The sequence below is a fragment of the Xenopus tropicalis genome, chromosome 7 (assembly GCF_000004195.4).
Source record: "Xenopus tropicalis strain Nigerian chromosome 7, UCB_Xtro_10.0, whole genome shotgun sequence".
NCBI lineage: Eukaryota > Metazoa > Chordata > Amphibia > Anura > Pipidae > Xenopus > Xenopus tropicalis.
The window spans coordinates 88860751-88874262 of record NC_030683.2 but is presented as its reverse complement, the minus strand read 5'-3'; the positions used below and the strand labels follow the sequence as shown (position 1 = coordinate 88874262).

The 13512-nt window shown below is 38.7% G+C and overlaps 1 protein-coding gene across 1 annotated transcript; it reads right to left on the bottom strand.

The window, feature by feature from the left end:
* Positions 1 to 8492: 8492 nt before the first annotated feature.
* On the bottom strand, positions 8493 to 13201 carry perm1 (PPARGC1 and ESRR induced regulator, muscle 1). The gene is made up of 4 exons (XM_004916146.4): positions 13016 to 13201; positions 9711 to 11510; positions 9209 to 9325; positions 8493 to 9072 (listed from the first exon to the last, which is right to left on the bottom strand). The coding sequence occupies exons 2-4, from the start codon at positions 11506 to 11508 to the stop codon at positions 8969 to 8971; spliced, it is 2019 nt and encodes a 672-aa protein (XP_004916203.2). The 5' UTR covers positions 11509 to 11510; positions 13016 to 13201; the 3' UTR covers positions 8493 to 8968.
* Between the last annotated feature and the right edge of the window lie 311 nt (positions 13202 to 13512).

The following is a 13512-nucleotide window of genomic DNA, read 5'->3' as shown; positions in this document are numbered from 1 at the left end:
TGACATGTCAATTCAGCTGCATTTTTTGGGAACAACTTGGTCACCCTCAGTAACAGGCTTATCACCTGCTGTCAGTATGTTGCACCCGAATCCTTACTTATCCACTGCATTGAACTGAAATAAAACATCACATTAAATCCTCAGAAGCAGCTGAGCAGGGAGCATGATTGGGGGGCAGAACAGGGGGTGTGGTTGGGACAGCCAAGATGCACTCATATCTGTTTCTGGCTTGGCATCTCTGGAAATTTGGTCTGTATATATTGCTCGGGACCTGGGGTTTTCTGGATAAGGGATCTTTCCGTAATTTGGATCTCCATACCTTAAGTCTGCTAAAAATCATTTAAATATTGAATAAACCCAATAGTATTGCTTTGCCTCCAATAAAAATGAATTATATCTTAATTGGGATATAGTACAAGGTAACTTTTTATAATTACAGAGAAAAAGGAAATCATTTTCAAAAAATAGAATTAATTGCTTATAATGGAGTCTATGGGAGATGGCCTTTCTGGAATTCAGAACTTTCTGGATAACAGGTTTCCGTATAATGGACCCCATACCTATACTGTATTTACTTATTTGTTGTATAGTGCAGAATAGTGTACCCAAAGAATGATTTAATCAGATTCTCTCTCCCATTTAAACCCCTATTATATTTGGTAATGTTGAAGATCTGACAGAAAGTGAAGAGTAGCTGAAGATCCTCTCACTGAAACAAGGCAGCAGAACCGAGATGTAGCATTCAAAGTATTGTGTGAAATTGAACCTTGACTGGAGGAGAGACAACTTCTGTAACTTTGGAAAGAAGCAAAGGAGGCACAGCTTTGGTTGCGGCCGAGCTGCAAGCAGTCTTACCTAGAAAATATGTTCTCTCAGACAGCTTACAATTCTGGTGTGGATCATAACTGCATATTTACTATCATTCCACAGATGTTAATTCAAGACCCAGGTTGAAAAATCCTGATATATTTATATAATATAATATAGTGCTCATTTTTTCATTACTACAGGTATAGGACCTGTTACCCAGAATGCTCGGGACCCAGGGTATTCCAGATAAGGGGTCTTTCCGTAATTTGGATCTTCATACCTTAAGTCTACTAAGAAATCAATAAAATATGAATTAAACCCAATAGGATTATTTTGCATCCATTAAGCATTAATTATATCTTAGTTGGGATCAATTACAAGGGACTGTTTTATTTTTACAGAGAAAAAGGAAATCAATTTTAAAAATATGAATTATTTGATTAAAATGGGGTCTATGGGAGACAGACCTTCAGTAATTTGGAGCTTTCTGGATATCGGGTTTCCGGATACGGGATCCCATACCTGTACTATATTTTTTATGTCTCACCATACATATATGTGTACAAAGAACACATATATATGAAAATATAAGAAAATATATGCTATTAGTGATACAAAGTGGTTAAACTGAGCAATAATTCTTTACAGACACCTGTCTGACTTTTTCACAGAGCTGCCAAAATGTCAAACTTCTACTGGGAAAGGAAAATGCTTCCAGTTAAGGAACCGGTGTAGAGTATCACCCGCATGTTATTCCAAGCCACCAGCACTTTGTACACAAGGATTGTGGGATATAGCAGAGAAGCGTGAAGGTCAATGACTTTGAAAAGGCAAATGCAAACGAGACTCATCCACTGGCTTAGTGCAGGTTCAGCAAGTCAGTTTAAAGGAGAACTAAAGCTTAAATAATGAAGTAGGCTACAAATTTTGTACATTACAGTTTGGACTCTGTACCAGCCAGCCAGCCACCACAGCCCTTTAAGTAGGAAAGCTCTGTGCCTGATTCACTGCCCATGCTCTGTGCTACTGTCAGTTACTCAGCTTAGGGATCAATGCACAATATACTGTATATATAGAATATATATGTCACAATATATAGCTGATTCATAAATAATATAGATTATTAGTACATGGCAGCTCTGAAACCAGTGCATCAAAACAATAATCAGCCCTGTAACATCAGCTTATATGACAGGCAAACTTCATTTTCTGCTTGATAATTTGCAACAACTCTTAAACTTGGCTTCTCAACAGCTGCCCAGAGCCCACTGAGCATGTGCAGTGTCACTGACACTTATAACAAATTCCAGTATGGTGACCCCCCTGGGATCACTTTGAAGTACTGGATCATTACTACTATAGAGAGGCTGAACCTTTAGGCTGGTTCAATACATTCAGTATATATAATATGGCATTCTAGCCATATTTATTTTTAGGGTTTAGTTCTCCTTTAACAAACCACAGATCTTAGAAAATATTGGGTGTGCAAGTACTTTTGGCTGGTAAGAAATAGTTACACAACATTATTACTGTCCCTTAAAAGCACTAGCATATTATACAGTTTTTACAGAGTATGTTTAATTATGAGTATGTTCTGTCCCACATTAAGTTGCATCCTCTTTTTAATTTGGTCTTGCCTCTCATATAATGTGTTTTTTTATACATAATGCCTTTCTCCTAGGCCTACAGAAAACGAAAACTGAGCAATGCCATTGCCCACCTATCAATATTACAGCAGATGGGGCTAATGTTTGCTGTTGATCTAGTAACCTATTGCAACATATCAGTAGGTAGCCTTTATTAACTTTAGAACACTAGGAACATAGTGTGTTCCATACCATTCAATTACACTGATATTTAAAATGACAACAGTTGCATTACTAGATTCTTATGACTTTTTTGGAATATTTGATACCTTAAAGTGGTTATATACTAGGGATCAATAAAAGCAGCTGACTTGTCGGCCATTTATTGGACCATGTCTTGGGCCAATGGGCCTGCCCAACTGATGTTTGGACAGATATCAACCATGCAGGTTTATTTTCCCTCCCAGTGACCGCATTGATGTGGTCCTCATCCACTAGACCTGTGGACCCCTCTGTATGATCTGATTGCGATTAGATTAGCATGATTGGTGATGTTGGTGGCCAAATCTAGCCCAGATCTGCTTGTTTGGCAACTTCAACAAATCGGTGGATATGGAAGTGTATGGCCATCTTAGCAAATAGGAAATTCAAAACTGACAGAAACGTCTGAAATGCAGTGAAGTAGAGAACATTTCTATGCAAGTGCTTTATAAATAGGGGCCAGGAATTTGCTCAGTATTATCTGAGACAGCTTCAGAGCTTGATGATCTGGAAACAAAAACATGTCCCCTCTTTTAGTTAAACATAACTTGATATACTAAATTAGCTCAATTAATACTAAGCAAGGTCTATTTCAGCAGATGCTTGGTGAACTGATTATTAATATGCTTTGTTTATATAGCACCAACATATTCTAGAGTATATTACAGAGATTATGCATGTATGCCCCAATAGAACTTCAAGTCTCAGTCCCTTTCACATTTATGTGCACACTATGGTTAATTTTATCAGGAGTCAAGTAACCTGCCTGTATTATGAAGTGTGGGAGGAAACTGGAGTGCCTTAAGAAATCCCACGCAAGCTTGTGGAGATTATACAAATTCCTTGCAGATAGTGCCCTGTTTGGAATGAAAAATAGCACCCTAGTGCTGTAAACCAATAATACTAAGCAGTGGGTAACCTTGGATTAGATTCCATAGTAGGCCATAGATCATGTAGTTGGAGAGCCAATTTCTTTGTATGTAGGTACGTTTCGGATATCCAAAGCAGAACTGGCCACCTGAAAGAAGGATGGATATTGGTGCATACAAGATGTGCTGTCTTTTGGGCACTAAATTGTCTGAGGGACTAATCACATATACCATGATAGAAAGTAGAGCAAACTATGGGGCCCATTCATTAAAACACGAGTTTGAATCCCGAATAGGAAAAAATCAGATTGGATATGATAATTTCTGAAGATCGCAAATATCACAAAAAAATCGTATTAGTCACGATAATATCGTATTGGCGATCCAAAAGTCACGAAATTTTCGTACCATACAATTGTAAACAGCGGCAAAACCTTTCCGAATTTTTTTTGCGCAAGCGCACAAGAGGGTCGCACAAGCGTAGGAAAAAATTGCGCATCAAAAAAATTGTGTGTCTTAATAAATCTCATACATGTCATACATGTACAATCATTTCATATAAATAGATACACCACTGTGGCATTATTGCTTCTAGTACAATATGTCCTTGCTTACATCATTTGTCAAATAAAATGTAATCTATCAATCCCTAACCAAAATGTTGGGGGGTTTCAAGGAGCATTCAGCACACAGCACTGTAGAGTAGGAACCAATCAGCAGCTAGGCTGACCTGATAGGGAACTGAAGCCTGTCTTTGCTTGTGTGACTGCAGGGCTGTGATTGGCTATCCCCCTCCTTCTGTGCTTTGGCAGGAACCATTAGGACATGCACACCCCTCATTTAAAACACTAAGAGGGTTTGAGCAGATCTATGGGGAGCTCCAGTAAAGGGGCCATTTTTAAAGATAATGATTTTTAGCCCAGAGGTAAAGCTGATACAAATATTATTCAATATTGAGTACAAGATTAGAGTTTTCTATGCTATATGTCTCCTTTAAGAACTGAGTATAAGAAAATGATTGTGGTTTGTAGAAATGTGTCCGGTGGCAGGAACTTTCCTTATATAGCATATGTGAAAACCTCCTTTGAGGTACACTCTTAACTTGTTAGAATTTTTCCTGCATGTCTGCTGTGGCAAATAAAGGTACAGCCATGTCTTATCATACTGTTTCCTTGAATTGTATGTGTATTTACAGTGTCTAGCAAAAGTATTCAGACCTAGGACAATTTCTTTCATTCTAGTAAATGACAAACCTTTCACTGAAATGTTGTTCTCTGTGATATTCTAAGCACTGAAACACAACTCAAAACTAGCTTCATGTGATATTGTTTTATTTGAGAAAAACACATTTATTTATTTGATCCACACACTTTAATATTTTTTAGGGCTGACTTTTGCGGCAAAATAAGCTTTAAGTCTTTAGGCTGATGGCCCTCGGAATGAGTTGGCCATGGTAGATCTCTGCTACCACAGGCAACTAACCGCTCCGAAATGCCTACCCATGTCAAGCTGTGCACTGTCAAGCTGTGGGTACATTTTATGATCTCTATTGTGGTTCAAGCTTATAATCGAGGTTAAAATATTTGATATAAATGGTGCTCATATATTAGGGCAATCTCCTTGATATCAGATTAGTTATGGTTACCAAACAAACAAATAGGTTCTTTTTTTTACATGTTATAATTTCTGGCTACATTGTGTACAATGGAGTGGCTGAATTGTTGATACTTTTTTTTTCATTTTGATACAATGGTAGTTTTTCTACATAAGACCTGTGAGTGCAGACCAGCTTATTTCTTATATATAGATATCATGATATCTATATATATCATGATGTGTTTACATTGTTTGTAAATGGTCAGTAAACACATGTATCTAGGGTTCAGAAAAGAAAGACATATCTACTAGGGATTTGCATTCTACATTTCTATGGCAATATTTCATTCCACAAGGTGCAAATCCTGTATCAAACTTAAGGTATGGTTAACTAAATTACTTAAAAAAACCCTTATCTGAAAAACCCAAGGTCCCAAACATTCTTGATAATACATCACATACCTATGGGAACTAGATTAGAACCACCATACATTCCCAAAGAAAGTAATATGTGATTGAGAATACTTCTGGAGATGAAGCTTGGAGATTTAACAATAATCTGGGTTATAAATGCAGATAAATGAAAATGGCTCATATGACTACTCTGTAATCAATAGTGTTTCTGTATTTCTGGTTATGGCTGAAGCTACAAGGCTATTGGGGTTATATAATAAAAGGTGCAAAGGTGATGCCCAATGCAGAAGCATCTGACTGGCACCGATGGACTGAGCTGCAGCTAAAACCCTGATTACTCCAACTGCTTTTCTGTTAAACGAATTAGATTTTTAGTTTCACAGTTACTTTCATCTGATAGTACAGACTAATTCTTGTTTTGTAGAACCACTATAAAAAGTTGATAGTTACATTTAATAAACCATCACTTAATATATATCGGTGCTACTAAAGGTTTGCTTGTTAAAATTCTGTAACAGTACTTTGGTTAAGCAGCAACAATATGTAAAAGCTCCTGTCTCTTTTGTACTGTTGCTTTTGAGAATGCATTCTCTGTGGTAGGGGCCACATCTACCTCAAGCTACAATATGTAAATGCTCCTATTCTTTTTACCCTATATTCACACTGGAAATGTGAAAGAAAAGACTGATCCATTCAAATTATCACTGCAAATTTTATTCTTGTATTTCGAGTGAATAAAACAATGAAATATATATAGGTATATAAATACGTAACATATCATTCTATACATTATGTATTATCTAATTTTGCCTAAGGCTAATGCCAGATGGGGTTGATTCTTGGCCTGCATATATCTGCAGCTTTGGTGGCATTAGACTTTCACTGTGCCTTCACCTGGAACCATTGGGATGGCCTGGGTGCAGAACCACTATAAAAAGTTGATAGTTACATTTAATAAACCATCACTTAATATATATCGGTGCTACTAAAGGTTTGCTTGTTAAAATTCTGTAACAGTACTTTGGTTAAGCAGCAACAATATGTAAAAGCTCCTGTCTCTTTTGTACTGTTGCTTTTGAGAATGCATTCTCTGTGGTAGGGGCCACATCTACCTCAAGCTACAATATGTAAATGCTCCTATTCTTTTTACCCTATATTCACACTGGAAATGTGAAAGAAAAGACTGATCCATTCAAATTATCACTGCAAATTTTATTCTTGTATTTCGAGTGAATAAAACAATGAAATATATATAGGTATATAAATACGTAACATATCATTCTATACATTATGTATTATCTAATTTTGCCTAAGGCTAATGCCAGATGGGGTTGATTCTTGGCCTGCATATATCTGCAGCTTTGGTGGCATTAGACTTTCACTGTGCCTTCACCTGGAACCATTGGGATGGCCTGGGTGCAGGCACACGGAGTGGATTTTAGTGCAAAACGTGTTTCAGTGCTGAAATCTGCTCCGTGTGCCTTGCACCAATGTTGCAGATAAACAAAGGTCAAAATCCAGCCCATCTGGCATTAGCTTAATTTCAGCATCATCTCATACAGATACACTGTATTGTTTTCTGAAAGTTGATAGAGCTTCCCCCATCCCATGTATTTAAGATCTGATAGATCACTACAAAATATACAGCTTAAGAAAATAAACCTTTTACACTTTTTACCATTTATTTAATTTAAATCAACCAAAATTCCCTCAAACACATGCCTTCTTCAGTTCATTAAGTTTAGCTTCAGAAGCTCTGCTGAAATCCCCTCAAATGCACAAGTATTGAATTGTATTTATTTCAGGCCTCACTTTCACAATGACTTACTGTGCCTTCACTTTTCTTACTTGCAGATTTGCTCCTGTTACATTACTTGGTAACCTATACATTATTAATATCTCAGCAAGGTAGGCAAATCATTTCTCCTGAACTTCCTGAAAGTCTTGCTTTTCAATCTCAGTTCTTCATTTCTGTCATTGCTCTTATAATTACTATGCACTCTTTTAAAAAAGCGTTTATCTCTGCATTATTATACTGAAAGAACAACTTCTATTTCTGACTATAGAATACATTCTTATGTCATCGGGAATGGGCGTGGACCACAACGATACCAATCATGTGCAAGTAGAGACAGTTTAAGCCACTGGTGGTTTCAGGGAAAAGTATCTATTGATAGGCCTCAGCTTCCTGCCCAAACAAATTTATGACTGCACACAGACCCACAAACAATCTAAAATCTGCTCTTGTTTGAAAGACTAAACCTCCCACAGCCCCTTTTTAAAAGTGCCTCCCATTCCCACTGCGTAACTAAAACATCATGACAAATGCTCTCCCCATTAACAGCTAAAGAAAGCAGAATTGGGCAGCAAGTTGGAGACCCTAATTTCTGGTAACATTTAGGGGCAGATTTATCAAAACACAAGTTCGAATCCCGAATGGGAAAAATTCGGATTGGAAACAAAAATTTCTGAAGATCGCAAATATCACGAAAATGCTTACGAAAAAATCATATTAGTCACGATAATATCGTATTGGCAATCCGAAAGTCACGGAATTTTCATACCGAACCATTGCGTTTGGGTCTTTGTAAATCTCCCCCTTAGTGTGCAAGCTCCCCAGCATTATTGTCCAAAAAGTAGCATATACACTGTAAGCTAATTGGTTTATGGTATCTGCTGTGCATGCTCCTGGTTGACAGTCAGTGCTACTCTGCTTTTATAGATCAGGTTCAGGCAGGCCCGGATTTGTGGAAAGGCCACAAAGGCCCGGGCCTAGGGCGGCATGCCGCCCCGCCGCAAGTAAATTTTTAAATTTGGCTCCCATACGGAGCAGTGGGGACCTCTCCCCACTGCTCAGTATGGGAGTTTAAAGGAGGGTTTGCGCATGCGCACTGGGGAGCGGGCGCGTTTGCGCATGCGCACGGGGTCGTGTTCACGCATGCGCACTGGGGGCCGCATTCGCGCATGCGCAGAGGGTGACAGCCACAGGGGCGGCCTCGGGGCGCCTCACGGAGAAATCCGGCCCTGGGTTCAGGCCAAGGGGGAACCTAATGGGGGAGCATTTAATTTGGTTGGACAGGAGCAGGAGAAAGGGACCTTGTTTTAAAAAAGGGTTGTGGATGGGCTTTGTTCTCCTTTAATAAATAAGTAAAGTTTTAAAAAAGCCTAGTTGGTTCAGTCTATTTAGTGCTATCTATGTGCATTTTTTACGCACTTAATGCAATGTTATTAATAAAAGAAATAAAAAGATGTTATGTTTTTGAACTTTTCATTGAACGAATGTTTTGTTTAAATGTTATTGCAGACAAAATGGTTGTTGGTGGGGTTCCCCTGTCCTGGTTGGCTCTGGGCAATGCCCCTGTCATGACATGTTGCCCACTGGACTAGAGATAACCCAGCCCTATGTTGCCCGTCTTGGAACTGCCTTGTTTATCAGTCGGCTTCTCCAGTATCAGTTGAAAATCCTAGCACCCCTCCTGCTGTTTGTCTGCGTAAGTAATGAATGGCAGAGATGGCACCAAGGTTTGCCAGGAGAGCTGAAAATCATAAAATTACATCATTTGTGGGCATATCAGGAAAAGAAAATGTGGCAATGTGCAGTGTACATAAAGTACAAACTGGAAAAGTCATTATTTTGTAACAACATTGTATTGTACAGTTGGTGTAACCTACCTGCTTTCCAGCCATCTGACGAATTTATGTCTGAAGATTTCAAAGCCCAAGATGCCATGGCCAACATTATCAGGCACGCCTCTCCTTTTCCTGGGGACACCGGTGGGGCCGAAACACCTTAAAACAAACCATGTAGAAAGTTTCCTTTAAAGGAAGAGATTACTTTGTAAAGATGGCACACCTAAAGGGTCATATTATTTATTTTACTCGTGAAGTTCCTATTGTTGCAGTGTTTGTATGCCTTAATTAATAATGGATGAAGTAATTCATTAATAGAATGGTAGTGCCTGCCATTCTCCATCATACTGTATATTCTAGCTTGTTTTTGTTTTCCTAAAAATAATGATAATTCTAATTGTTTTTACTCTAATGGAAATATAAATAAAAGGATAATGGGGTTCCCCTTTCTTATGTCCTCCCAAAGGCTTCCTGTCAGTCTAGCTGTGAATGATAACCATTTACAGCAAAACTATTACACTCACACTATACTGTACCCACTTACCAGTTCTTGCTAGACTTGTGTTGTGAGGGCTCCCCATACTCCCCTTTCCATTTCCCAGTGCTATCTGATGGCTTGCTCTTGCAGTATGACCTTTTCTACCTCTGCATAATCCTTCAGGCATAATGGACTGGAGGGCCGCAGCAGCCTTTTGAGCATCAAAGGTTTTTATGCCAAACATGATTCCTTCACTTTGCTGATCCTCTGGTCCATCAGTACAGAAAAACTCATAGGCCTCAGGGACACACAGCCCTTCTGAACCAACATTTGCTTTAGGCTCTGCACCTGATACAAATACCAAATCCACATTTGACTTTACTCTTGTCCTTGTTTCTTTGTGGATTCGTTTTTTTCCTGCATTATTTTCTGTGAAAAAATACTCATACATGTCAGGTGTGTACATAATGCCTTCATTATGTCTGCTTTGATTTTGAAGGTTTATGTCAGAGCTTTTGACTTCTAAGATATCATTGTAAAAAAAGTCATACATTTCTGGAATGGTGAGGGCAGCAGTGTCTTCAGGGGGTGCTGAAGGGGGTGGCAAAGAGGAGCTCACAAAGCTTAAGACTCTGTCTAAAAGCCTTGTTGGCGAATGGCTGGAGGTTACAGTTTGATTTCCCCTGGCAGATGAATTATAAACTCTAGTGCGAGTCAGGTGGTTTAGGACCGGAGTGCCTAAATTCAACTTCTCTGTGTAGAAGTCTGGTATATTTTTTTGCAGCTTTGATGAATTTGTGAAGGAGAAATATTGAACGCCCTCTGCTGGGATGTCTGTCTGTGTGGATTTTTCAGTGCACTCCTTTGGCTCATGGAGAAGGTGTATTAGTGTATTTGGTTTGGAATCTGGATGGTCTATCATGCTGTGCTGTGAGTCTCGGCTAATTTGTAGCTGACCAATTTCACTCATTTGTAGTGTTCCTTGTACAGAAGTAGGTAGTGCATTCTGTGACTGACTAGCCATAGTTTCATTAAGACTGTCACTTTCCCATGGTTTTAATGTGTCACGGTGAAATGCAATGCAACTAGAACTAACATCTTCCCCAGTGGTCATGTCTACGTCACTCCCTGTATCTGGTGAACCATTTATTGTGTGTTGTATTTGAGTTTCCTCTTGTTCACAATTTAGTAAGTCTTCACCACTGCTCAGTTGCACCGAATCCTCTGTAATCCCGCCTAGGGAATCAGACTTCCCATCTTGAGGATTCGTATTATTGAAATTGTTTGCATTCTCCATGTTATGACATATCTCAGGGAGTGTGTTTCTCTGTATATTGGGGATCTCTATATTAGATTGCATTTCCTTTCTGTGCTTATTCAGAGTCCTCAGCTGATCCACTAAACTGTCATTCACTTCATTTATTGGAGATATATCAGTGCATTGATTCAATATACACTGCTCTTTCACTTCTGTAGGCACTGGAATGTACATACTCTGCTCTGCTACCTTCACTTTGAACAAGGAATTGTCTTTTTGACAAAGAAATCTGGTAACTGATCCAAAATCACCTTCATCTTCACTCCCTGACATCACATCCTCATTAGTGACTATCCAGTTGTAGGTTTTGTTCTTCGATGGCTCCTCTGGAGGTTGCTCCTCCTGTGGTGGGCATAAGCTAACTCTGATAATCTTTTGCTTGTTTTTGGGTGTGCGATGCGTGGAATCTTCATGTTCTGGGTCACTAAATAAAACCTCTTCATCCGAGGCAAGGGATACTTGCATCAAATCACATTCCTCTGCTGTCTGATAAAATTCTGCCCAGTCACGGTCATTGATCTGGATGCTGTACTCAAAGTTATCCATAACTGTAAAGATCAAAGTACATTTTGTTAGCCAGTAATTAAAATGATCTTTGCATTAACAGTGAACCTTCTTCAAAGACCTTCATGAACAGTGATCCCCAAACAGTGGCTCGCAAGCAACATGTCGTGGTCTTAGAACAGGTGCTGATTTTTCAATTTCTGACTTGGAGGCAAGTTTTGGAGGCATAAAGACCATATGTACTGCCAAACAGAGCCTGTAGGCTGCCAGTCCACATTGGACTACCAAATAACTAATCACCCACTAGGAATTTTTTTCATGCTTGCATTAATTTCAAAGTGAGAGCTACAGAGCAAACAAAAAATTCAATAATAAGAAAAACCCACAAATAAATACATAAATAAAGAAATATAGATACAATTCTATTGTCCCTACCATATTAAGGGTTGTTAAGGTGAACAACCACTTTAATTAATGCTTCAGCAACTGATGGACACTTATCGTTCAATCTTGTAAGAAATGTTGCAGAATGGCCAGTGCATAACACAAATGTGGCCATAGATACTACTAGTAAATATATTGCCTCAAGGGGTTGTATAAACAGAACGTGCCTAAATTAGAACTTACTTTCATTCTACACAAAGATCATACACACTGATATATTTGTGTTACACAAGGATCATACACACTGATATATAAGTGTTACACAAAGCTTATACACACTGTTATACTTGTGTTACACAAGACTTATTCACTGATACCAACATCTAGTTTCCTTTTGTTTAGATGCTGTGTGGTTTAACCAGAGAAATGATCTTGTGTCTCGGAATAAAGAGATGGTTCCAGGCAATGGCTGCAGGGTGACTTTGACAAGGTCAGACAAAAGTTTTGAAAGCCAAATCCATTAGTTCCTTAGCATTTTCCTTAATGAGTTCAGATTTCTCCATGCCACATTGCCAGTGACCCCCTTGCCATACACAAGTGGCACCCTTTTATAATAGACTATATTATTTTGTCCAAGGTCTTGCGAACTCTTACAGACAACTTCATTATTACTGTTTCGCAGTGTGGCTAAGAAGCCCAGAATGCTTTAGTTAAACCTTATTTTTACACTATTGCACTACAGGCAGTTTGCTCTTAAATAAATAGGTTAAATAAAAGCTTTGTAGAACATATCTGGGTTTTTTTTTATTGGCAAAGTGATTGCTCGTTTGTTTCATCTGCAAACATTACTAATCAGTAATATGTTATCTTGATTAAATATTTGTTTTGACCAATACAGCTCAGTGCAAGTTTTAATAATGAGCAACTTGAATCCTGGATACAGAGTTAAATACTTATAATTAGAAAGGATCTCTGTTAGCAGCTATTGCTCTGAGAGTATCCCTGTCGCCAGCACACCCAGTGACATATATACACACACACACACACATGCTGCTGATCACGTCAGCCTGACACTTTGCTTTGGGAGACTCTAATAATGCAAGGTTAAAACTTGATCTAATATTACATAAGCATTGCTTCTCAAAGTTCTGCAGCTGGTTCTTACCTTAAATGTCCTCCTCAAACCATGCTGGTGTCTGAAGGGAACTGATTCTAGAGCCTAGAAGTTCTTCGGGCTCGTGGCCACACAAAGTTACCTGTTACGACAGTGCTGGCCCCATTCAGGTGCTGAAAATAGGCCCTCTCTGTACTGCGGGGGGGAAGCACGGGATACAAAGTAGTCTGTGAATTCACAGCTATAAATAGAGGCCCAACACAGCACTCTCTCAAACGGCAAAAGGCTTCACAACAGTGTCAACAAGGGGTGTACTGCTGCTGGCACTACAGAGTATGTTCTTTTTAACAACTCCATGCTTACGAAAAACATTTCAAACCTTTATTCCTTTTAATAAATTCAGTAGAGAAGCTGCTTAATAAAAACTGCAGGAATCCTCTTGCTTTTAATAAGGATTAATTATATCTGAGTTGGGACCAAGTAGAAGGTTCTGTATTGCTATAACACAGAAAAAGGAAATACGTTTTTGTAATTTTGTATTATATGTT